Consider the following 26,083-nt stretch of genomic DNA (forward strand, 5'->3'; position numbering starts at 1 on the left):
AAAAATGTATCATCTAATCTGGGATTCCTGACATGCAGCTGAGACTCTGTGGAAGTCAAGGCAATGGAAAGATTTCTACTTATGCCAATAAAACCAAACATTTTTTTTCCTCATTGTTTGGGTGCCAGATATGGAATGGGGGGAAAAAATTGTTTCAGTGTTTAAAATGACAGGCACACATCAGCCTCACACCAACAACCTGCAGGGTTAGGGTTGGTCAGAGAAATGTTACTTCAACCTGTCCCCAGTACTCTGAGGGGGTATTTTAGATGTTCCAGGGATAACTGCTCCTCTTGGCCCTGCCTTTTACCTTCTGCAGCCCAGGTTCCCATGCTGAAATCATGACACAATGGACGTAAGATTCATATAAAGAAAATAACCTTTATTAGACAAATCAATCAAACCCTGAAAAAAGTGTCAGGTAAACAATAGTAAAGGTTTTTCCAGCAATGTAGAAACCTTTGAAACTGAGAAATTCCAGAAGTTTCATGTTCCTCTTGTTGCATTAATAAGTTCTCTCCCTCTTGTGACATGAGCTACTGCTGTCTTGACAGCCCAAAAACCTTGCATTAATCCAGCAATTATCTCAAAATAGTAACTTGTAAAATGTTCCCTGTATAACTGTTTCCCCACACAATTTTGTACAAAGGTGTCAAACTGTATTTTCTTTGCTGTCTGAAAAAAAGAACAAAGCTTAAAAACATCCAGCTTAATAAAAATAAACAAGTGTTTTATATACAGCACAGGAATTTCCAAACTTGAAGGAACGCTGTCTCCAGGGCGGCTGTGGGGTGTAACACCCCAGTCTGCCAAGGGGAGAAAACTGCACTTAAATAAATAACTACTCCATCTTCTTCCTCAGGCCAAATGTGGCACTTCTCTCACACTTGCAGGAGCCAAATTTACAGCCCTGCATAAACCAGGAGTAACCAGGAGCTTGGCAGCCAAGTAACTACTCTTTCCAAAAATGCTAATTTTCATTTTGTCCAAGAACAGAGGGAGGGTGTCAGAGCCACGCAGTGATCTTAGATGTTACTCATGAAAAAGCCACCTTGAACACAGGGCTCATTTATCCCCCAGTTACGCTGTGTTACTTCAAAAAAACATGCACTTAGGGTTCAGCATTATAATCAACCCATTACACTCAAAACCTGTTGGTCTCGAATGCCAGCACCATCCAAAGCTTCTCAAACAAGTCCCAACAGTGGGACTGAAGTACCAGAAGAGGGGCTGAGTCAGAGGTGAAGCAAGGAGCCAGTCCCTGTCACTCCAAAACCAGGGGCACAGCCAGGACAAAGCACAATGGAGCCTGAACTCAGCCACTGGAACCTGAGCCAGCAGGGTGAGAGAGATTTGCACTGGGACAGCAGCTACAGCTCTAAAATTAGAGGCAGGAACGTTGGTGCCTCCTGAGCTCCAGCAGTCAGCTCCCTCCTCCTCACTCCTACTGACACCTCTGCTGGCTGCTCCAAAGCCCCTCTCTGTGTCAGCCCCCCCACTGGCATCAGGGGAGTCTCTGCCTGGGCATCTCCCCCTTCTCTGGTGAGTGCACTGAGCATTTACAGGTGGAGCTGGCAGTCAGAGCAGAGGTGGCACAGACAGAGTGGCAGAGCTGACAGATGGTTATGAGAGAGATTAGCTCACACCAAGGCACTGGAAGAACCATCTGAAGAAACAATTCGTAACAATGAAATTGCTTTTATTAGAAAGAAAGTGTTAAGCCAAGGAAATAAATTATTGCTACGATAGACATATTTAGAACATAAGGAAGGACGTTAAATCTTAAGCTTCAGGTCAATATAACCCTGAAACAGAAAGTTATACTACTTTTTTAAATACCTCAATTTCTCTTCATGCCCTTCCAAAAACTTTATAAAATGTGCAGCTTACACAACAAATAGTAACAGAGTCACTTGTAATAAAAATCTGTACAACTCATAGCTTTAAAAATAATACTTTTTTTTTCTCCAAACTGCTATGTTACTTATTACTTATAAATATAGGGCTAACAAGTTTTAAATGCCCAAGGTCCCAATCCAACACCAAAGCTATTACATTTAGTTGACAGAAGCCTTCCTGGGACTTCGCCTCAGGCAGAGGTCAGGTTTTGGGCAGTTTGAAAGAGCCTGATAATGGGCAAAAAATATCTTCATGGATGCAGACTGTCTCCTTCTGCTGGTCAGAGGCCTGGGATCTTCAGTGAATTTGAAATGGCAATCAAACCTGGAACACAGCACCGTGCAATGGTTAGACCAGCTGCACTCCCGTGACGTGGCACGATCCCACAGGTCCCTCTGTCCTGGCCAGCAGTGACTTCACAAAACACTTGAAATCCACTGTTTGTCAGAGGTAAATTTTGGTGGGGAAAGAATGTTTTAATGGAAAAGCCTTGCAGGAGAAGCACAGCTCTTCCCCCATGTGGAGATCTGCCTCTGTGCCTCAGGACTCAGCCAAAGGCCATGTGCTCCTGTCCCTACTGCTTCTGTGGCCACTTCAGAGTCTCATCCGTGATCCTCCAGAAGAGGCTCAGGATCTTTAATCTGAACCTTGGCTGGTTTGGTACAGCTGGTTCTGAACTCCTGCACCTGCAGGTCGCGAGTCATGGACCTGCATGGTGTCACAGCCCCCAGGGCCAAACCTATGAGCCATTCATCACCCTGTGCCTTGACCATTCAAGCCCTAATCCTGCCTCTCTCATGCTTGTACCCCTCTGCTCCCTCTGAACAGGGAGGCTCAGACCTAAGGACAGAGAGGAAAAGGCTGAGCCAGGAACAGGCTGGTTTGAGTGGGTCCTGACATGACAAATCAAGGGCTGCCAGACACGAGCAGGAGCCCTGCTCGGCTGTAAATCCTGTCAGGGTTCACCCTCCTTGGATCAACAGTGACTTCCTAGCAGCCAAGACATCCTCCCAAAATCACTAAGTACAGGAGCAACATCTGGCAGCTCCCTCAGGACATCCTGACCATAACCTAGCAGGTTCCTCTGCCTGGTGAAGTAGCATTTCCTTTGGAAGTGCAAAGGAAACTGGGGGATAAATCCACCTTGAGGAGAATACTTTGATTCCCCAAGGCAGTTCAGAGGGACTAAGAGTAGAATTTTGGCAAACAGCCAGAAGAAACAGATTAGTGGTTAGACAGGTGGGCAGCATTCAGAGGAAAGCAGGTCATCTGAACACTTAGGAGGTGGTCAAGCCTCTACTACCTGAACATGATTCTGCTTGCTTCTGCAAGGCAGAAAGCACCAGACCAGCTGTTCAGAGTGTGGCTCCATGGGAGCTGCTCCTCTGTAACCAGATGAATCAGAGCCTCAGACACCAGTCAGGAATGCATGGGGAAAACTCACAGAGGAGCTGAGGGTGAGGTTCCCTTGACTCAGAGCTACTGACAAACCTGACCAGCACTCAGAACTGCTGGAAAATCCCCTGCAGGGGCTACTTACAACAACTCCACTTCCTGAGGCGGGGCCGAGGGGCTCACACTATTCTTGAGGGACTTATGGTGACCTGGCCTGCTTTCTGCAGAAGAGAGAAGCCAGTGTTAGTACAGGGTTAGAGGACAACAGCATCAGGACAGGATCTAGTGGAAAGGGAAGCAGCTGAGAACTCTCAGGAACACACCGACATCTCAGAGCAACAGGCTCCCACTCCTCCATCTCATCATTCCCCAAAAAAGGCCAAAACCTCCCAGGAAAGGAGCTTGGCAGCATCTGCAGCAGAGCTCCAGCCATTCCAGGAGGTTATATATGTACCCCAGCCCATGGCAGCAGTATAGCTCCTGTTTGTGCAGCTCCTCCCTCTTGTGCAGCACTGCAGATCCTTTCCAGCTCATTCCAGCTCATTCCTCAGGGATCTTGGCCACCACAAGGGTGGCTCCTGCACCAGAGGGGCTCTCACCTGCCCCAGAGGAGGCAAGTCTCTGCAAGAGGAAATGTCACTTCCCCACAGTCACCCCAAGCCCAAAAGCAGCATCTTCGGTCCCCCTGTGAGAGGCAGTGGCTTGAACTGGGGAGGCAGCTGCAGGAGCAGGCAAAGTGAAGACAGTGTTTTGGCTGCTTGCACTTACTGCAGAAATGTACTGGCTGTTTGTGAACCTGGGTCTGCCCTCCATGGCAGAGCTGTGTTGAGGGCCTATGGGCATGTAGGGGGGCGAGCCCATGTCTTCACAGAAGCTTTCTTGTGGGACGTTGGAGACACAGCCACTGTCGGAGCCGCTGGAGCCAGTGGCTGACATGCAGTGCGATGACTCTGAGCTCTCTGTGGCTGGGGAAAGAGAGGCAAGTCACTCTGGGCTGCATATAACCTATGCCACACACGCTTGATAACGTACCTATCTAAAAAGGTACTTCCACACAAGCCCACAGATCAGCCACACTCCTGTCTGGGCCTAAGGGCCACAGACAACAAATCAACACATGGAAGTAGAGTTACAATGATACTGGTGATTGGTATGGGCTGACCAATGAAATTCACACTTCATTGGGAAGGCAAAGGGTCATGGGGCCAGGCTGGTGAGGGCAAGGGACAGAGCACTTCATACCAGAGGGGCAGGGACCCAAGAAAAGACCACAGCAGCACCAAGTATGCAGCACCAAGCTTGCCATGGGTATGGCTGCAGCTGAGCAGGTACTTCATAACCCCTGTATTTGAGCTAATTCCCCTCATGGAACCTGAGACAGAGCTGGCATGGAAGGGGAGGACCCTCATGTCCTGATCTGGGTAGGAGACAGGGACTGCAATGACCCCAGCAAGCCTGGTCTGACCACACAGCACAGAACAAGGTGCAGGGATGAGCCCACACATCCCAGGTGCTGCAGAGCAGCAGGGCCATACGTACTCATTGAGGGCTGGCTGCTTGTCTCATGTTCCAGCTCATCTTCCTCGATGCAAGTGCCAATGTCAAAGGGGCGTCTGGGGGCCAGGACTCCTGGCAGCAGAGCCTGGTCCAGGTACATGTGGAGGTTGAGGGGCCCCAGCAGGGAGGAGGAGGAGGAAGGGGTGTAGGCCGTGGGGGTGCTGCCGGTGGAGAGCTGTGTCTGTGTCCTCTTGAAGGGGTTGGAATGGTCAAACAAAGACACTGCAATTGAGGCTCTGGTCCTGGCACCTGCCAGAAAACACACAAAAAAACCCCTGAGAACCAGTCCTGCTTCAGCCACATGGATCAAGGAGGAAGGCACAGCTAGCACCTACCTCTGTCTTTCATGATGTAATCAATAGCACGGTCATTAATAGCTGCATCACTGGGTTTGATATCCAGGAATGGCTTGTTACCCACACCCATGGAGACCATCTCCTGCATGCGGATTTCTGGAGAGGAAGAGACCCACAGCCACATTGTGAGGCTGACCCAACCCACTCCCCACAGGCATTATTTAGCCACAGGTTAGAGCACTCCTGGGCTGGGCTCTTTCTGAACTGCTGAGATTAGTTCTCTTCTCCCCTTGCTCCCCCCTCCCCAGCACTGTGGAGTCTCCAGGAACAAGCAATCATGCCCTACTCTGGCCAAGTAGCTCAGTGCCATGCCACATACTAGAGTCCTGCCAAGCGGGAAGCCTGTGGGGGACAGGAGTCAGTGACTTGGTCAGATGATTCAGTAGTGAGCTCCAGTAGCAGCCTAGATCACAGGAAGACCAGCAAGTCATTCAGGGGTACAGTTCGTGCTCACAGGACAGGGAACCCTGAGCATGGATCTTCTGTTTCTCTCCTGGGGAACAGTCATATAGAGCTTGGACCAGTCAAGTTCCCTGGGGATCAGCGGCAGGGAAGGGACATGCCCAGCCAAGCCCAGCACATGCTCCTGAGGCTGCATGCTGGCACACAGCTGCTTGCTGCACAGAGCTGCCTGATAACAGGATCCAAACCTACTCAGGACAGCATGAACTGAACAGGGCTCCCGCACCTTTTGCGGCACAGAAGGAATTCCAGGAAGGAATCACACCTTTATTGCGGGCTGCCTGCTGCCACAGGATCTTGGCAATGTCACTGGTCCAGGCCTGCTTAGTCTCAGCTGAGCTGGCCTGGAGGATGTAGGTGTCACTGGACTTCCGCCTTCGGAACCAGATCTCAAAGCGCAGGCCACTGTCTCCAGAGTTTTCCGTCAGACCAATGTCTGCAGTCTGTGAGGAAGAGGAAAAGCAAAGCATAAACCAGACTTGCACCAGGAGCAAAAGGAGTAAACTCCTCTTGTGCTATAGTTATCCCCAGTTTGGCAAACCTAACAAGAAGGAGCCTGAAGCAGCAGGCATGTCCTGGACACAGCTGAACACAGACAGCTCAGGCAGCTCCCACTGCTTCATCCAGAATGAACACCATTCACCCCTGCCATGTACACAGTGCCTTTCCCCCACACTCCATGACCCTCAGAAAATGCTGGCCCCACATCTCACAGCACAGAGAGGGCCTAGACATTAATGAGTGAAGTATTCCCTTCTGGCATCACTGCATGGTTTGGAGGAGGCTTAGAAGCGGTGGGAGCAGATCTTCTGCTGAAGGTGTTCCTACTTCCCATTTCAGAGGCATGTGCATGGGGAAAGCAGCCATGGATACTTCCCACACAAGATGGAGCTGCAGGGCTGCCCTTACCTTGAAGGAGCGCTTGTAGATATACACATCAAAGCCACCCTCAATCCTCTTGGGCTTGCTGAAGAGGATGAGGTCCTCAAAGAGGAAGACATGTCGCTGGCACTTCCTACGGCCCAGCCAGATGGTGAACTCGTCCTGCCGCACCAGCTGCCCCTGCTCCTTCAGGTTTACCTGGACACAGAGTACGTCCTTGTAAGACTCCACCAGTATAATCCAGGCAGCCCTAGTCCTGCACTTGGAGAACAGGGCCCATATGGGTGTAGCCCAGGTGGTGAAGAAGTGGTGGCTACCTGACATCTTAAGAGGGCTCTCAAAGAAGTCAGGCTGCATGGCATTGCTGGGGACCACATCAGGCTGAAACTACTTGACCCAAGCTCAGAGGAGAGCTGGGCCTTTCTCCTAGGTGTAACCCACAGATGACCCTCTTCTGTCACCCTGTGCAGACCTGTGACAAACCTCTGCGGTGGCAACTGCAGGCAGCAGCCAGAGCTTTCTCTTGGGGAGGAAATGAGTTCCATCCACTGCCAGGAGCCTATCTGGGTCAGAAGGCCAGCTCCTCAGTTCTTTCTGACCCAGACTGATCCTACTCTACCCTGAGCCCTGGGGTTTCTCCCTTTCCAGTGCTGCAGTTTGCATGCCTCTCCAAGTCCCACCTAGCTGATTTTTCCCTACCCCTGGCACTGGCATCAGTTTGAATTCCTTCTTGTAATCTGCCTGACCCTCTTTTCACCAGCTCAAGAGATGAAAGGTCCAAAGCAGCCTGCAGGACGCCATCTGTAAGGACTGCCAGGCTGCCTCCCATCTCTGGTAAGCACCTGGGACTGTGTTTATGACAAACAGCTCACCCAGCTAAGGTAGCAGCACCCAGGCCTAGGAAATAAAGGAGACCTCCAGAGCCCACTATTCCCTTGTCCCATGCCTCAGCAGTCCTGCTATGCAGACAGATCTGATCACTGGGGGAACCTGAGGGGAGGCTCACCATACAATCCAAAGACCCCAAGTCTAGAGAAGGGGAATAAGTGTGGCTGTGTTCCCCCGGGCAGGGGAAGACACCGGAACGTACGTCACAGTCACGGATGGCATCCATGGCCAGCAGGTCATTTCCATGCCGGAGCTGAAACTTCACCATCTCCTCGGCAGCACGGAGATAGCCCAGCTCCTGCTCTTGTGCCTCGCTACACTCCTTGATCAGGTCCTTCAGGAGCAGGGCGTATTTGCTCATCCGCTGGATAGGTTTCAGCAGGTAGGAGGCCAGGTCCATCTTATCCCCCATCTGCACCTGCTTGAACTAACAAATGCAGCAGAGTGAAGGCAGCAGCTTCCACAAGGAGCACCCTGTGCCCCCAGGCAAGCACTGGCACCTCCTCACTGATGGGGTACTTGGGAAAATGAGTACTCTTGGGGAAAGGAAAGGTCACAGGACCAATGCTATAGTGTGCTGGGTTCCTTTCCCAAGCCCTCACTGCACCTCTGCCCTGTCCCTTCCATACAGCTGTGCAGGGAGTTGTGTCAGGGAAGCAGAGGCAGCACTGAGCCTGCCTTAGGTAGGTAAGTTGGCTTTGCTTGAACAGATCAGTGACCAAACACACTGAGCAATCCTGACACGGGCAGTGGAACTTACCTTGAAGAAGGTATTCCCATGGCTGGCTAGCAGCGAGTCTGACTTCGGCTTGTTCTTGCTATACAGTGCATACATTCCAAACTGGTCTTTCTGCAGAAGAGATCCATCCTCGTGTGAGACCCATGCACCCAGGACACAGTGACAGCCTCGACCCTGGTAGGTTACTCTGCCTCTCCCAGGCTGCACGAGAGTCTCCTCTGACATAACTTTCTTTCAAGCTCATTAAGAGCTGGGGAATGTTCTTGTCTTTCTACTCCCAGAGTAGCTGTGACTTTTTGATTCATTGTTCTGTTACCCCTAGCCCCTTACATACCCCAACAGTCACCTGGTATCATTGACACCAGGTAGCAGCAAAATGCATAGGGCAGCTGACCTTAAGACCTGTGTCCCTGTGCTTGTCCCCAGCTGCCCTTTGCACCCAGAGTTGATCTGTAGCCCTCTGCTCACTCTAGTCATTCCCACTGACAACACAGACAGAAAACAGGTAAGAGATCTCCCTGGAGAAACAGATGGGCTTTAAGGAGCAGACATTTAATTTCCCTGGCAGTGTTTCTTGGAAGGAAAGCACAACAGAAAAGATACAGAAACCAAGCTTGTGTCTGGAAGAGCCCAACCCCGGGGACAAAGTGCTGATGCCTTACGTGTCGCAGGAAGCAGTGGCTGACCCTCAGTGGGTGGTTGCAGCAGCTCTCAAGCTCTCGAAGGAAGTATTGGCTGTGGAAATCATAGAGCTTCTCCAGGTTTCCAAAAATGACGCTGCGCTTCCCACGCAGGTCCTGGGGGAGGTCGAGGCGCTCCATCTCAGGGAAGTAGCTGTCGATGATGTAGCGAAGTGACCGCACGTATTCCCGCTCCGTGGTTACCATCTCATCGATGATGTGCCGCAGTTTGCTGCAACAGGAAATACTCAGCCTTGAAGGGACCCAGGCTGCAGGACAGCTACAGGAGCCAGAGTGCCTCCAAAGCACTGGATTATCCCTACAGAAGCTCTCTCTGACACCCAACATGGAAACGAGATGATCCTTAGCACAGTCCAAGCTCAGATACACAACTGTCCATGATAGCTCTGACCCTGAGCACTGACAAGACTCAAGGGAATAGTATGAAGCTGTGTCAGGAGAGGTTTAGGCTGAGGCTATTAGGAAAAGGTCCTTCACCCAGAGAGAGGGTGGTTAGGCACCAGAACAGGCTCCCCAGGGAAGAAGTCATGGCACCAAGCCTGTCAGAGCTCAAGAAGCATTTGGACATGACTCTCAGGCACAGGTGATTCTTGGGGTAGTCCAAAGCAATCAGAAGTTGGATCAATTATCCTTCTGGGTCTCCCTTTCAGCTCAGGATATTCTGTGATTCTAAGGATTCAGGAAGGGAGTGCCCAAGGCTGGCTGGGATCCTAAGCCAAACTCATCAGGACATGCACCCCTGGGCCCACCCAGCCCCTGCTCTGGACACAATGGGCTGTTCTGCAGATGGCTGCTCTCCTGAAACAACAGAAGTCACAGTAATTTCTGTGAGGAGTCAGCCTGATGATTGGAGACTGTGGGGAGCAATGTTAACCCTGTGAGAACAATAGCTCTAGACCTAGGTGCTGTTGGGCTTGTCCTAGTAAAAGTGAGAGTAAAATTGAAGTGTCCTAACACTTCATCAATGAACAGCAGTTCTTAGGACAGGTTGATCTCACTTATCTCAAAAGGATGCCTCTTAGGTACTTGAGGTTTCCACTGTGAGGCAGTGTAGCACCGAACATAACTACTCCAAATGTGCCCCAGCCTCCTGTGCCTTTCAGCTTTCCCTCAAATCAAATCCTCTGGCTGCTCAGAGAACAGAGCAGTGGGCCTGTCTCAGCACCCACGGACACGGGAGGGCTGCATTGCTCCCTTGAGAAGCAAAGTGGTCACCCTGCTATCTGCTGGTACACAGTCCCTGCCATGAGCTTTTCTGGGTATCCCAGGGATATCAGAGCCCCCTTCCGGAAGATTTCACTGTCCCCAGCCATTTCACTCAAGAGTAGTAACCATGGTTCCCCAGCATCCAGCACTCTTTTCTCATCTCTGCCATTAATTTTTTACTTTTATTTTAGTATTTTCCAGTGTTATATAGTAATAATGTAAATATAATGTGTATATAATGATATATAATAATAATAACAATATCTCCTTTATCTTCAGTGAGAGCAACTGAAAGACCTGTCTGGAGACCTTTTGTCAAGAACAGCTCATATCCCTGGGCTCTCCAAAGTCTAGGCACACATTGTAGTATGATAACAAAATTGAGATTCTCAAGGATAGAGCACAAATGCCAGCTGTTGGACACCCAGAAATTTCAGCTCCAAAGCACAAATACAAACACCCTCTTACCTGTGAAACTGTCACTCACAAGGTACCGAATGTGCCTCCCTGCCAGTCTGGTTACAGCACTCTCAAAAAAGTGGGGGATGATGCCCTGTGCTTCTGCTCTCCCATTGCACCTGTACCCCTGGCTTTGTTAGGTCACTGAATACCGTTTCTGTAATCCCTCATCCTCCAATGCTAAGAGTGTTCAGAGACTCCATCTTCTATCTGGGATCTAAACTTTCCCCTCTTAGAGGAATTGCACTGTGAGGGAAGAGCCACAAATCCCTTTACTCTGTCTCCTCACCAAGGAAGGTGCCAGATTATGTGGGGACATCCCTGCAGGCTTGCTCTGCACCATACACACATGCAGGGAAGCTGAAGCTATATCTCCATCTATCTGTCCTGTAACCAGTGCCAAAGTAACCAGCACTACAGAGCTCCTCTAATCTCTGCTGGATGCCTATCCACCAACCTGAGAAATGGAACACCAAATGTCACAGCGCCACTTACCTGCCCCAGCTCTTGGCTTCTGACCCAGAGAGGCAGCCCCTCTGTCCCTCCAGCAGGCAGTCTGCAGCCCAGCTGCTCACAGCTGGCTGCCGCAGTGCGAACGTCCTGTCCACCAGCTCAGTGCTGCTCACCTCCAGCCCCTTAATGAAAACACCGGTGTTGCCATATCTGGCTGGCTCGCTCCTCTGGCAGCTTGACCACAGGCTCTCACCACAAGGCAGGTCAAAGCTTTGGGCCTTCCGGAGGACCTTCCTGGGAGGCAGCTTCCCAGGCACTGGAGTGGATGTATAAGACTGCTTCACCTCTGGGCCTTCTAATATGCTCTCCAAGTTTGGCTTTTCTTCAGGCAGCGTTGGAGACTTACAAGCCCTGCTGGCAAAAGAAATTCTGCTTGAGTGAGGACCAGGGCTGAGAGCAGCTTGGCAGGCAAATACTTCCCCAGCATCGACATCACCAGGGCAGCTCAGGGAAAGTGAGAGAGCTTTCTCATTCATCCACTCCTGAGAGCTGTTGGTTCTGTTGTAGCCATGGGATGTGCTCTGAGTCCTGTCCCAGTGGGACCTGGAGGTGGCCCCCTCAGAGTGCCTCCTGTGGGACAGAGTGCCAGTCTCACTGCCAGCCTGAGGCTGCTCCCCGACAGCTGGGCTGCGGTCTGACAGCAGAGACTTCCTTGTTCTCAAGGCTGCTTCGAGTTTCTTTTCAAAAACCTGCTTGGTCTCCTGGCATTTAGACCATGCAAATTTCCACTGCTTGAGCCCCATGTCACTCTTCAGCTCACAGGCCAGCTCCTTCATCTCCTGGAACCGGGCAGCACTGATGTCCGGGTGCTGCCCCTTGTAACTCTCCAGGCACTTGATCACATCTGTGCAGTGCTCAGCAGAGCTGCAGTCCTCCATGCTGATACAGGCAAGGTGTCGCATCCCTTCCAAGGCCCACTCGTACGCCTGCAGAACAAGAACAAAAAGCAACAGCCAGTCAGAGGGACTCAGTGAAGAATAACCCTGATTTGGTGCCTGAAGACAAGAGAAAGGATCAGTGTCTGGCCACCACAGCTCCTTGAGTGTGGAGAGTAAGTGGGGGAGGGGGGTGGGGGGCGCTGTTGTCAATGGGGCTTAACAATTCAGCAAAACAAACAGCCCCTTATGCAAAGAGCTTCAGCTGTGCTGGCTGCTCTGCCACAGCCCCACCTCTCTGCCAGGTCCCTGTGAGCTGGCACCCACACTGCTGGGCACATTTGTCCTCTCTGGGTACAGGGGCCCAGGGAAAGCTGCTGCTAAGACAGCAGGAATTCACACCTTAGTGTGGCCCTGCTCAGTATAGAACCTGGAACTCACCCTCCTCCTTTGCCCAGCCACTTTCACCACTGTCAAGCATGACAAAGTCAAGGGGCACCAATAAGCTGCAGGCAATGGGACTGCTGCTCCTTACAATGTTTTCCTGGAGCTGATAGCATACAGAAGCTACAGCTGGGCTCTGTGGATCACCCCAAATGCTCTGACCCATCCTTGCAGCAAGGAGGAATCTGAGACTGCAGCTTGTGCATTTTCTGTGCCTGCTGGCAGGTTGTGTGGTGTGCTGTGTCCTGCCTGCCTGTCTCTGCCTGCCACTGCACTACATGCTTGTGCTGGTTAGTCAAATACTGAGCTCAGCAGTTTATTTCTAATACTCCAGGAATGCTGGAAGCAGCTTCATGGGGCTTAACTCTAGCAGTGGTGCATATGCTGGCCTTGCTAAAACAGTTCTGCTGCATCAGTCAACCAAGAGAAGTGGGACAAAATGGGGTCCGGTGGGACAAATACAAGGGAAGAGTGAATGCCTTATCACCACGGAAAGAATGGGGCTCAGCACCAAGACCTGTCATTGATCAAAAGCAGAAGAAACACAAACATCTGACTTAGGTTCATAAGCCACCATTTTCTCTATAAAGCAGAGATGGTAAGATTTAATGATGGAGTAAATAAGATGTGACCAGCTGCTATAAGCCTGACCAGGGAAGCTTAATGCTCATCAGTGAACACATAGGGTTATTTGTTGAAAACAGATAGACACAGTGGGGAAAACACCTGACATCTTCTGCCACCTGTCCAACATCAATAGATGTGCAGAAACACCAAACACCAATGGCTGCCCTGAAGTGAGCCAGACCATCTCTAGCACTTGACTTGTCAGGCCCTGTGTACCTGCAGAAAAACAAGTCTCATGTTTAGTGCCAGGAACAAAGGGACTGGCTTTTCCATTTTCCATTTCCTGAGCAGCCTCACTGTAGCAACCTTCACTCAGAGAGCCTAAATCACTCACTTTTATGCAGCTTTAGACATCAAGAAAATCCACCCAAGCTTTATGTAAGCAGACATTGCATCCCCATCAGGGACATGGTGGTCAAACAGATCAGGTACCAGGTTCACTCTGTGTTGGTGACAAAGTCAGGCAGGGCAGAAGGTATTTCATTCATGTGATGTCAGTCCCTGGATGGGGATAGCTGTGACAGCCAAACGCTGCTGTTTGTAGGAGAGCTGAATGCCAGCACAGCCTGCAGCCTGAGCAGAGTCACTCTAGAGACAGATTCCATAGGAGCTCCCACAGCCGTCCACATTCTCTTTTGAGCTGCAGCTGCATGGTGTGTGTGCAGCCAGCCCCATTACTCATGCAGAGCAAGGAGCTGCTTCAGAAACACCAGCAGCTGCTCAGGGAAAATGCTTCTCAGCACCACACAGCTGCAGCACGGGACAATCCAAAGAGCAGCAGCCCCCTTTTCCTCCCATCGCCCTGCCTAGAGCAGCAACAGGCCCCTGACCTGACTTTCCCTTGATTCAGGCTTTATGCTCTAGACTTGCCCACTGCTGACTGCCAGGAGGGGTGTGCAGAGGCAGAGGACATGTCAGATTCTGGCAGGAATCCGTGTCTATCCTTGATGCGGAGGTTCTTCTATTCCCTGGAGGTGGATGCATTTCAAGGCGAGGTGAATCCCTAAGTGCAGCAGAGCCCAGCAGATCTGCACAGCAGTGACAGATGGCCTATTCTGCTGTGGGGCTTTGAGCTGCTCCCTCCAGCTGTACACAAACCAACACCAGCCCCTTGCAGCTCTGCCCAGAGCAGGGGCTAGCCATCCGTCTGGGCTAAGAAAGGGGACATCTCCCCTCTCTGGCTGTGGAGGTCAATGGGTGATCCTCACTGAAGGCTGCATGCTGGCTGCCTTTTGCTCATTGATGGGAAAAGCTGAGCTCAAAAGGCACACAGGGCTGTCAAAGAGGGCACGGAGAGCTATGCGCAGGAGAGGGACATCCAGCAGGCCTGGACTTTACAGTAACCATTCAGGAAGGCAGATGCCCTGTGAAGGCCTTATCTAAGGCTGGGGTACTCACTTCCATGCACAGATTGTAGGGAGAGAAAAGAGACTTCTTTTATTTCTTGGAAACTGCAGATTTGCATGTGACTACTGTGAAGAGGCATCAGGGCTGCAAAGCACACACAGACTGCTAGCCCCACCACTTCTCATCTTCATATGGCCTCTCTCCATTCTTGGCAAGGACTCCAGGGCTGAGCAGAAATGACTCTCAATCTCCATGGCATTTCCTTCCATCACCAGTGCCTGTTGCAGGCCAGCAAATAGCTCAGCTTTGTTCCCTGAACAATGGAGCAGCCCTCCACATCCTGCAGCTTTGCTTGGTAACACACTAAGTGACCACCAGGACTTTCTTCACATCATCTGCTTCAACTGCCCCTTTTTGCACATAAATGGCAATCCTCTCTAGGGACCAACGGTGTCCCCATGCAGGCAGGGATATTGCTGTCATCTGTCCCCCCAGCAAGGCTGCAAACAACATTCAGCCAAGCCAGGATACGGTCCTCTGGATGAGGGGCTTTTGGGAGCAGGCACCCTTACAGCTTTCCTGCAGAGCTACAAGAGCTGCTCGGCTAAAAGGAGGCAACTGTGCACAGGGAAGCTGAAATCTGCCCAACCATGTCTGGAAGCAGGCAGGAAGGAGCCTATACCTCAGCTTTTAATCTTTACAGGCAAGTTGTTACTGAAACTCTCAATTACAGGATTAAAGACAAACATGCTTCCTGCATATACAGGACTGACCTATCCTGCAACAGACATCAGCAACAGGTTGGTCCTGCCAGGCTGCCCGAGAGAGGCTTGGGCTCTCAGGGCCCTGCCATGCCTATAAGGAAAGCCAGGGACTTCACTGGATTATGGTGCAACCCTCAAGGCCATCATCCTCAGCTGGTCTCTGATCATTTCACCACGGACAAGGCTTGCAGCACATCGAGGACAGGAGCTCCTGAAGTCTGTCAGGTTTGGCACCACTCAAGTACCATCTGCAAAATATGCCAGAAGGGGCAATTTCAGGGGGCCTGCCTTTCCCCCTTCCTGTGGGGAGATGATGACTGTAACTGTGTTTTTCTTGACAGATAGGAAACTGAGTGTCTCAATTGGCAGAGGTAGGCAGATTAACTTTCTGCAGAAGAGAAATGCACCTGGGTGGGTGACTAACTCTGCTGTGAGAAGGTTTCCTTCAGAATCTCAAGTGACTGCACAGTGCAACTGAGACAGGGGTGATGAAATGTCAAGACTGGTAGGAGCAGCAATATAGGCAGGGTTGGAATCATGCTTGTGGATATGATGACTCAAGCACAGCAATAAAACAGACTAAATTTTGCACTTCTCTGTGGGGATGTCTCAGGACTGCAAGTCCCCATCTCCCTCACTCTCTACAGCTCAAAGCGGGGGAAGCAGCACAACAGCTGAGAACACTGCCAAGGACAGTAAAAAGGAATCCAGCATTATCAAACAAACCCTGATCCAGCTTGGTGCAGCTCCTACATCCAGGGTGTGCTCTACTCTGCTGTTTCTCAGTCAGACACAACCGATTGTAGATCTCTGTGCAAAGAAACAACTGCACAGCCCCGTATTCAACTAGACCTCCTCTCACCACCATTGTGCTCATTTTAAGTACCCTTAACTTCATCTGTTAGCTTGCAGCAAAGGAGACAAAACTGGTGCAGCCAGAAAAATTAAAACATCACAGGTACTGATGTGAACTAAACAAAGCATTTCCCAACAGCAATGCAGGGTGTCACACAGGCACTGAGTCCTGCAGCTGCCCTGCTCTGCTGGCCACCCACAGCCTTGCCACTGAACCCTGCAGAGCTCAGACACCAATTGCAGCACTTCCAGCACAGGAGAAGAGTGACAGGGACTCACCAGAACACCATTCCAAAGTAAATGCAGCTCTCTTGCAAGAAAATGCTACTGTCATTACAGATGCTCATTTGGGCTTAGTCCCTCTGAAATCCAACATGGCTTTAGGTTGATTTGAGAAGTGACTCCTGCTCACAACACTATTATGTCCCTTGTCACAGGCTGCTGCATGCACAATGTTAGCAGGGACCCATGGCTGGAGATTGCCTTTTATGCTGACAGTTCAGAAGGACTACGATGAAAAAGCTATTTTACATCAAAATATATTGAAAGTAAAATTACCCAGGCTTACCTTACTTACAACAAGAACTGTCAACTGACAAATAGTGACAAGCCTAACTCAGAGACCAAGCAGCTCCACCAGAAAGTCAGCTCACCACTCACTTGGATCTGCTTTAGGCTTACCTCAGGCTCCCACCTACCAATACTAACAGCACCCACGAAGAAAGGAGCAGGGAAAAAGCAAGATTTCAGGATCTCCAGATGTTCCCTTGGCAAGTCTATTTGTTAGTTGAAAACAGACTTCATCCTACCTTCCCATCTGTCCAGAGGGAGTCCATACCCTGGCTGTGCCCAGCTCTGTGCTGTACATTATCCCCTACAGCTTGACTGAGGCAGGGCCACTGCTTCAGTGCATCATCTCAGCTCTGGTTATTCACAAGCAAATGCTGCCAGCCCAAATAGATTGGGGGGCCCTGGTAACCAGAGACAAGGCAGAGGGGGAAGGGGCCATGTTTCACACGAGAGCTACTGAAGTGTGTAGAGAACACCCTGACTGGGCACAAGCCAGATACCCTTTCACAGTGCAAAAAACAGGGAGAGAAAGCATCCCAACTGACCCCAAATTCAAGCAAAATGCAAAGTAAACCGCTACCCAGCATATAAAAGCTATGGAGGAAACACTGTTCCCTTCTAGACATTGTTATGCTTTTTCCACATCTCTAAGAACCAAAGCCCCTGCTCACTTCTACCAAGATCTGTGGCTCCATGAGCAGGCAGCTACACTTACACACAAAAACCCACATAATTTCAAAGCACAAACATTTCAGCAAAGCCAACAAGTCAGAAGTAATCCCTTCCCTATGAAGAGGTTCACTATTACTCTCCTACCCCTCTGCAGCACTCAACTTTTCCAAACTGCATTTGCAGCCCTGCCTGTGATTCATTAGTGGCACAAACCAAACTAATCAAAACTGTCCTACATGGGATGTAGCTGGTAAAAGCTCAGCTTTAAAGACTAAGAAAAGGACTCATGCTCTAAAGCTAACCATTTCTGAGTTGCTATGTAGCTCAGAGAGCCTCCCCTTCTCCAAGAGAGGACAGACCACTGAAATCTTTAGTTTGCCTATAACTAGCTGCTAAGGAAAATAAACTTTAAATCCTGTATTTGCATTTCTGCCTGTTACCAAGTGCCAGCTGCTGTACAAACACTGTGGGAGGACAAAGCATGAGAGACAAGCACAAACTAGAAACTCTTTGGATTTAAGCATAAGAAAGGAGAACAAGCAGATACCCACAGCTGGGCAGGAAAGAAGAACAAGGGGTCAGGGAAGCAGCACCTGTCAGGGTTGGTCTGGGCATGCCACAGTCCATGTACCATCAAAGGCTGCTCATTAGAGCAACGTGCTTAGACATCCTTTTGCAGCAGCACTCTTGAACAGAGCCCAAAAATCCCTTCATTTGCCCTCTGGGCATCCAGGCACGACAAGTCCAGGAGAGCTTAATTACAGGAGAATATAAGTGGCTAAAATAAGATTGCACATGATTTCTGCTCTCTTGACGACAGCACGAGGACCCAAAGGGCAAATGTGGCTCGTTGTGCTGGAGCTGTCGTGCAGGACGCGTGCTTGCCCTTCTTTTCTCTAACTGCTGCCACTGCCAGGCAGCACCTAGGGCTGTCCATTAGAAACAGGGTGACTTACCTGATAAATCACAAGCAGCTACAGTAACCCCTGCTTCAGAGCAACTCTGAGATTCCACAAGAGCAGCCTGTGCCAGTTTCACCATACAGACACACACGTACATATATATGATGTGCATGTGTATATTTACATGTGTACGTATGTATAAAATTAATCCATAGGTAGCTGAGCAGCAAATGGCAGATTTGCTTTCCTCAAAGCTCGAGTCTCTCATAACTGCAGCTTTGTGTAGATTCTAAAATTATTATTCTCCCCCTACTTTTCTTTCTCAGCATAGGGACTTTCTCAACATTTAAAAGCTCCCAAGTCCAGAGGACCAGGGGCTAAGTTTGCTCCCAGTAAAACCAGAAACTTCAATGTTTGCTGCAAACCAGCCTCTTCACATTTGAGGCACTGCCCATTTTTTCAGCACCTTTGTGCACCCATGAGCCAAGAGCCTCATGCTACCAGCCAAGCTCAAGATCAAGCAACAGCAAGATGTGTGAGTCACCAAAGGTGGCAATGGCAACTTGCACAACAGCAACAAATTATCCCATTCAGAGACTAATGTCACCTCCAGAGGTTTTTTGCATGCTTTGCTTTTACATCTGTCCCGACAGTCACATCATCACACTGTTCTAATACCCCAGTATAATAGCACCCTACAGGCAAGTGTGGACAGACTGGACTGTGGTGGGTGTCTCTCCTGTGCCCTGTACTGGCTCCCTTTTAATGAGGTTCTTCATGCTCCATGCTGGGATTGCAAAACCCCCATTATGCCCTTGGGCCTGCATGGGGAAATGGGTGCTTTCTCTGCAGCCTTCATTTGGCATCCTTTCCCTTGTGACAAGCTGAGCCAAACTCTGCTTAACTACTGCATGATGTGTTGGGATCTCTCTGCACTGCACTTTGGGTGCTTGTGCACTGGGAGACGTGGAGCTGAGACATCTCAACACCCAGCAGATTTACTGGGTCTCTCCTCCCCAGGGAAACTGACAATGCTGGAAACACCTCCTTGTTTTAAGAGTACACCAAGATGTACTTGGAGAGTGTAAGGCCCTGCAGAGCAGCCAGAGGAGCCTCATAAGAGGCAGCGGGTGCTTGGGAGAACCCTGTCCATATGTCCAGGGCTTTGATATGCAGATTGAGCCATTGTGAGCTTCAGTTCCATCTGTACACTGAGGAGAGCTTCACGACCAGATTGCTTGAACAGATCTATTTAACTCCCATGACTAAAGGGAATTCCAGTCTCCAAGACCATCCAGATGGATGCCAGCACACAAAAATTCAGAAAATCTGTCACCCAGTGCAGCCTCTATCCCAAGATCAGAGCGGAAAAAGTACCCAAACTGCACTGCACACATGCACAAGGCTGGGCCCAGCTGAAGAGAGATCTCTTCTGGCATCAGATCTCACACCTCAAGCACAACACATTCCCCTCGCACCTCAGCTGCAATGTGAGCTGGGAAATCCCTAATCCTGCTGGGCGGAAATGCTGTTTCCCTGCCATGACTGACTGGCTCCCAGTGCCGTGATCCTGCAGGAGATTTGAGCCTACCTGACAGCGGCCCAAGTCTTTCAGGTAATTGTCAATTTATGCTCATGGCAGCCAAGGACACTGAGGAATTTTTACACAGAGGTCCTCTGACAATCAAGGCTGAAGGTGGGTTCAGCATGACAAGCACTGCCCCCTGCATACATGCAGTGGCAGAACATGCTGGCAGTCCTTGGATCAGGGAAGGCACATGAAGGGCAAATACCGCACACCCCAATGTATGCTACACACTGGCTGGCTCCTTCAGTCTCTTCTTACTGCTGTGTCCTCCATTGAGGAGAAGAATTTGGCCAGCACAGTAGGAAGGAGAAGCACCCCAGACAGATCAAGGCTTTGCCTCTCTGCACATGTCACAAACACATCACAGACCTCATATTGCACTAAAGCATTGCCTGAGGTGCTGGGACAGGCACTCAAAAGCGTCTTAACCCAAGAACCTCTCACCTTCAACTGCAAATTGTGTTTGGATTTAGCACATGACAAAAACTTAATTAATTCACTGCTGCTGCTCTGTAACACCGAGGGACAAACGAGTCTCACACCTATGTTGTGCAACCAGAAAAGAGCACTGAGTGCTGGTGCTAACTACTATTTAGCTTTTACCTCTTGCCACAGAGCTTGCCAGAGTTACAGGCACTACTGTACTGCCCATTTGACAATGCAGTTATTGGTGAAACATAGGAGAAAATAATTCAAGCACCAGTAGACCTAGTAGTGATTTACTGAAGAATTTGTAAGACAGAACAATTTGCAAATCACTAGTTTTGCGAGACAGAAAAACTGATCTGCAGCAGACCAGATTTAAGTGTTCAGGAGTTCTTGTTTGTGAAAGAGGGCTATCTCCAAGGCAAAGCAGAAACTTTCTAATGCATGAATACACTTTGATAGGAAAGTAAACACTAGACACTTTTTAACCTTGCAAGAAGATTTCTCCAGCAAAAACCTGGCAGGAAGGAGAGGGGAGAGATTTCACGCATTAACCTTGCATGAACTCTGCCAGAGGATCGATTTTCCTCAAGGCTCATTCCCCCAACTGCTTCAGGCTGTGCATGAAAAAGGACACCCCTGAAATAGGAGAACAAATCCGACAAGATGTCTGTCTAGGGGCACGACTTCACAGGCATAACTGAGGAAGGAGAGAGAGAGAGAGATGAGACAGCTGCTGTCAGACAATGCTGAAGCCAGACAACAGGGGCTTCCCCTAAAACAGGACAGAAAATATTCCTCTCCCATGCCTTTTGTATCTTCTTTCATAATCCTAAGAACTTGCATCAGTAACAAGATGAAAACTGTTATTTGGGAATGTTGTGCAGACCATCCCCAGAAAAGCAAAGCCAATCTCTGCACAAAGGCGGAGAGAGAATTAGTGCATGTTAAGTCCCAGGGACTTTATTACAAAACCACAGCAAAATCTCATTTGCTCCAAGGTGCTTGGGGGGCAAAACCATGTTCTGACCTGTGCAGAACGGCTGGCAGCATCATGGCACAGGGATCTATGTCTCTGTTTACAGTAAGTACACTACAGTAAGGACATGTCAAATGTCCTCTTTTCCACTTTGGTGCTAAGCTCTACTCTGCACTTCTCCAAGCACATTCCCAGAGCAAGGAATCATAGCAGCCTTTCAGTAAAATTACTTCTCAAACTGTGCCAAACAGCCTGCTACTGAAAAATCACAGTTTTAGGTTGCAGACACCAGGATCCTTTCCAGCTTCCCACAGATCAGCATTCACAACCTCCCTTTTTTCATCAAAGGCTAAGAAAAAAGAAACATCAATAACTTATCACCTGGAAGGGACTTTTTTCCCCTCAAAATTATCATCTGCAAAATTGTATCTGGTACAAAATCAAAAATGAAACACAGCAAAAAACAAGGTATCAGCAGGTCTCTGTTCTGGAACTTTTGGGGAGAAGTCAGAGATAACATTTGTGGAAGGCAACTTATTCAGCATACTCCAGATTTCTGCTGACAAATCTAAGATGAGATCCATCTCTGGAAGCTGGGAGTACTGTGCCAGCAGGTCTCAGTCACCTGGGGAGCACGAACCCAGCAAACTTTGGAACAGCCCAGGAGAGCAGCCCCCTCCTGTGCTGCCCACAACATTTGACAGAAGTCCTGGAGGCTGAGAGGTACCACCTGCCCTGCACATACATCCAGCCTGCAGCACCCAATCCTTGCAGCAACTTGTAGCTGCAGGTAAATTATGCCCACTGAAATGATCATGCAGTAACTTCTAATAAAGAGAAGGGGGGACAGGCTCTGCTCTACTACGCACAGCGCAGCCCTGGGATTCAGAGGGACCATGCAAAGATGCCCGCAGCCTGGGGTTCTGTGTGAGCGCACAAAAGCCGCACACAAAGCACTCTGATTCATGCTGGATGCACAGAGACATGCACAAGCAACCGAGTGAAAAGCCTTCTCTACATTGTTTCCAAACAATATCAATACAGCTCATGCATCAGCCGGGGCGCACGCACTTGGTACTTACAAGAGGGTTTGCTGTGTTCGTCTGCTGCTGGAGCCGGGATGGGACGATTGCGACTTGGAGGGAAAGGTGCATGGAGATGTGCAAAGAGGCGAGAGCGATAGGAAGAAGAGCCCCAGCCCCTCTTTGGGCCCCAGAGCAGCAACACTTGCTCACGGGATGGAGCGCAAAAAGGCTGGCATTCCTACAGCAGCAAGGACAATGGGGAGGGATGAGGAGGCACTGCCATAATCAAATGCAGGCCAGCTGGCCCTCCCCCAGGAAGGGCAGGCACCTCCTTCACTTGCCAAAGGCTTTGTTTTCTAAGCCACAAAGAACAAAGTAGCTGAGGAGGAAAGCACAGGAGAACCCACTGTGGGGGCAGATCCACCCGTGAACACAGGTAACCCATTCCTGGAGATGAAAACACAGATGGAGAGGGGTCGGGGAATATTCTGCAGAATATTCAAGCAGAGGTAAGAAGCAGCAGCTCCTTGTGCACAGCAGAAAAAAAGATGGACAAAGGAGGAACAAGAATCAGCAGAGGCTGATGGTCAGGGGTCCTTTGACAGAAAAGATCCAAGGAAGGCAGACAGAGAACACCACAGAAGGAATCGCTTGTGGAACAGAGCTCCAAGAAATCCCACTATGGGAAACACTACCATTTCTCAACCCACCTTGCCCCACCAAACCCAAGCAGTGGGAACTGCAGCTGAACAGTTTTCCTCAGAAAGCAATCACAAGGCAAAGGCTCAAGCTGCAAGAGACTCACAAGCTATGGCAGGGGAATGACCATACTTTCCCTGAGCACCAGTGAGGCACCACCTTGCACAACATCCTGAGAAGCAGGAAAAAGCCCCTGGAGCTGCCTCAGGCCCTCCTGTAATGATACAGACAATTCAGCTCTGGGCGCCACATCACCACAGGCCACAGGGTATGCAGGTTCTGAGGCTGCGATGGGACACTGCCTGTTCTGGTTGGATCAGTGCTTTCTTCCATTTGTGCAAGCAACGATCATGCACGTTCACTCCCAACCTTCAGCAGGACTGGTTGTCATCCCAGACCTGGTAGAGACTGTCCTGTGTGCTCTGGCTCACTGGCCATGCTGCTGTAAGTAAGATGCTCAGTTCTGACAGAGCACATGGCTCTCACATGGGCCATTTCAAAACTGCAGTCCAGGTAACCTGCACTTCACTTATGGTAAAGTCAACAGCATGGGATTTAAGAGTGTTCTGGGATATAATTCGCCCAGAGAGAGCTTAAGGAAGGAAAAAATATGAAGGCTAATGAGATAAACAAGGAGAGGAAGACTTGCTGTGGCTGCTCCTGGTCTTGATGTGTACCTATGGAAGTGTTATTGTGAAGCCAGGATAGAGAGCAGGAGAAAAGGATACTGGGGACTGTCCCTGCAGGAACCCCAGAACAAAACATACATCAATGCTTTTGGTACACCATACATACCCTTCCTTGTTCAGCTGCCCAGTTTTTCCCCAAAGCACTGTATGGTGCCAGATCCCAGTGCAGTCTTGGAACTGAGTAAACAAGGGACAGCAGCCAAACCAGGCTTGAAGCCACGGGGAGATGGCAGGTCCCCGAATATGCCCACACCGACTTTGTGGTACTGAAAAACAATCCTCCAGCCCACAGCCAGAGGTGGGGAAGTCAGATTCCTTCACTACTCCTCCTGCCTCAGCCCAGCCATCATTCACCCCCTGCCAGGCACCAAAGGCTACTGCCACAAAGGAAGTGGGGACAAATGGAAACATCCAGCTTGGCACCAGTCATGTCTTTGGGGAGGGAACCCTGCCAGCCCATGTGCAAGCTCTATGTGGTCTGGCCCAGCTCAGCCTGCCTCATTGCAAGGAGCTCTGACAGACCTTCAGGAACTGCCAAGCAGTGAAAAAACATAGTACAGCATCTTGATGGGGCATATGGGGTTATGCTGTCTTGTCCCACAGCCTGTCTGGCAGCCACAGGCAGTGCCCTACAAAACACTTGCCCACCATGTGCCATGCAGGAGGGCAGGCACAACAGAGACTCCCATTCCCAGTAGGCAGTGAGGTACGTGACGGACGAACACCATGATCTCCATGGTGGGTGCTCCACTCCCTTGGTGCATGCTGAGATGTCTGGAGATCCAAGCTTGCCAGCTCATTACCATAGCGTACATTGCTTACGCATCCTTGGGCTTCTTCCCCAAATCCTGGGGTTTGGCACTCTGCAGGCTCCTTACAAGAAGGAAAATCAAGGACATTGCTTATTGTAGACTCCTGCTGTAGGTATCATATCCCCTCAGATATCAGGGAAGAGAGAAGGGAGTTAGGCAGGCACTGAGAACATCACTGCAGGAAGGTCAAAAGCAGCTCAGTATCAGAAGATGGTGAAATCAGTTTAGATAAAATCTTCTGCTTATCCCCCACTACCCAGACCATGCCACTAACTTTGCTTTGGGAAGGCAGAAAGCACTCTGGAGATCAAGATCAAACTCACAGGTACTGAAAGAACTTTCATGCTGTGCAACAATTTCTGCACTGAACCTACAGCTGCAGGATGTATCCCCCTACACTCCTGGTTTCAGTTGGCCACTGGTTCACAATACACACATGGTATATTTACACCACCAGAACTGTTTATAGCTCTACTGAAACCAGTGAGATCAAACTCCTCCTCCCTCTCTGAGACAGTTGCCTCTCCTCCAAACAGAGCAGTGTGCAAATATACTGTGCCACTATAGTTTTATTTTCACTGGGGCTGTGCAGCATGAAAGGCACAACCAAGAGGGCTGCTGCTGCTGCTGCTGCCAAGGACTACATCCTGGAGTTCATCTACCAAAAAGAAGCTCTAATGCCCTCAGAAAATTAATGGGCCACTGTTGGGATCTATGTAGCATTTGTATCGCTAGAAATGACCCTGGCCCTGAAAAGGATTTGAAGCTGTGGAGGAACACACCGCTATAGAGTCATGTCCAGCTATCCTGGCAGCCCAAGAGCTACCAGCAGAATGTAATTTCCATGCCTGAACAGAGCACTGAGCAGCCTGGAAGCTTTGGGGGGACCTTGCAGAATCTGAAGGGGCTCCAAGAGAGTTGGAGAGGGACTTGGGACAAGGGCATGGAGTAAAAGGCAGGATTAGATTGGATATTAGGAAGAAATTCTTCCCTGTGAGGGTGGTGAAGCCCTAGCATAGGTTATTCAGAGAAGCTGTGGTCACCCCATCCCTGTAAGTGCCCAAAGCCAGGATGGGGGCTTGTAGCAGCCTGGTCTAGTGGGTGTCATCCCTGCCTGTACCAGGGAAGTTGGAACCGGATGATTCCTTTAAAAACCCTTCAAGCTCAAAACATTGTATGGTTCAATGATCATGCGCTACAGTCTACATTTGTGCTCCAGAGACCTCCAGCTCTGGCTGGATGGGTTCACATATGACCAATGTTTGGCTTGGCTGCAGAATTGTCAATATGCCAAGTAGGGCTTGGTGGTTTTGTGTGCCTCAATTTATCAGAAGAAACATGAGAAAACCCTTCCCAGAATCCCCCATGGTGGCAAGGGGTGTTCAAGTACCAGAGCAGTCCCTGAAACATCTCTATTCAGTGAGGTAGAAAAGCACAGGTTCTTGCCATTCTCCTATGGCATGGGAGGCACTTCTCTCTCCATTGGGGTGAAAAAAAAATTACGTATTTCCACAGCAAGAGGGTCCCCCACCTGCCAGTACACTGCAGAGATGAGCCAGAGCGGACCTGCAGAGCATCACCAAACTCAATCCTCACTGCCCTGACAGCAGTGTTCTGGGCTGCCTTCTACACTTTTTTGCCTCAAACAGGATGCTTTTCCACATTTTCATGTTTAGTTGAATTTCCTCCCTCCTCCCCTGAGCACTTCTGGCTGCCAACGCAGCTCAGAGACAGCAACTAAGTGGCACCTAC

The 26,083-nt window shown here is 49.9% G+C and overlaps 1 protein-coding gene across 4 annotated transcripts in view; it reads right to left on the reverse strand.

Moving 5' to 3' along the window:
• Positions 1–356: 356 nt before the first annotated feature.
• The window catches only part of PLEKHG4 (pleckstrin homology and RhoGEF domain containing G4), an 86,229-nt gene continuing 60,502 nt past the window's right edge, over positions 357–26,083 (reverse strand). The window contains exons 14-24 of one of the 4 annotated variants that reach the window (XM_014255504.2): positions 11,040–11,983; positions 8,841–9,090; positions 8,200–8,289; positions 7,642–7,866; positions 6,579–6,749; positions 5,896–6,112; positions 5,187–5,303; positions 4,834–5,100; positions 4,063–4,259; positions 3,440–3,515; positions 357–2,223 (exon numbers count right to left, since the gene is read on the reverse strand). In XM_014255504.2, the coding sequence (XP_014110979.2) occupies positions 3,474–3,515; positions 4,063–4,259; positions 4,834–5,100; positions 5,187–5,303; positions 5,896–6,112; positions 6,579–6,749; positions 7,642–7,866; positions 8,200–8,289; positions 8,841–9,090; positions 11,040–11,983 (2,520 nt within the window). In that variant the 3' untranslated portion in view covers positions 357–2,223; positions 3,440–3,473. Of the gene's footprint in view, positions 4,260–4,833; positions 5,101–5,186; positions 5,304–5,895; positions 6,113–6,578; positions 6,750–7,641; positions 7,867–8,199; positions 8,290–8,840; positions 9,091–11,039; positions 11,984–26,083 lie in introns of all 4 variants that reach the window. The other 3 variants (XM_014255505.2, XM_014255503.2, XM_014255502.2) reach the window with 3 other exon arrangements.

Source organism: Pseudopodoces humilis, chromosome 14 (genome assembly GCF_049639895.1).
Source record: "Pseudopodoces humilis isolate 2021_Gansu_Grassland_sample_001 chromosome 14, ASM4963989v1, whole genome shotgun sequence".
Lineage (NCBI taxonomy): Eukaryota > Metazoa > Chordata > Aves > Passeriformes > Paridae > Pseudopodoces > Pseudopodoces humilis.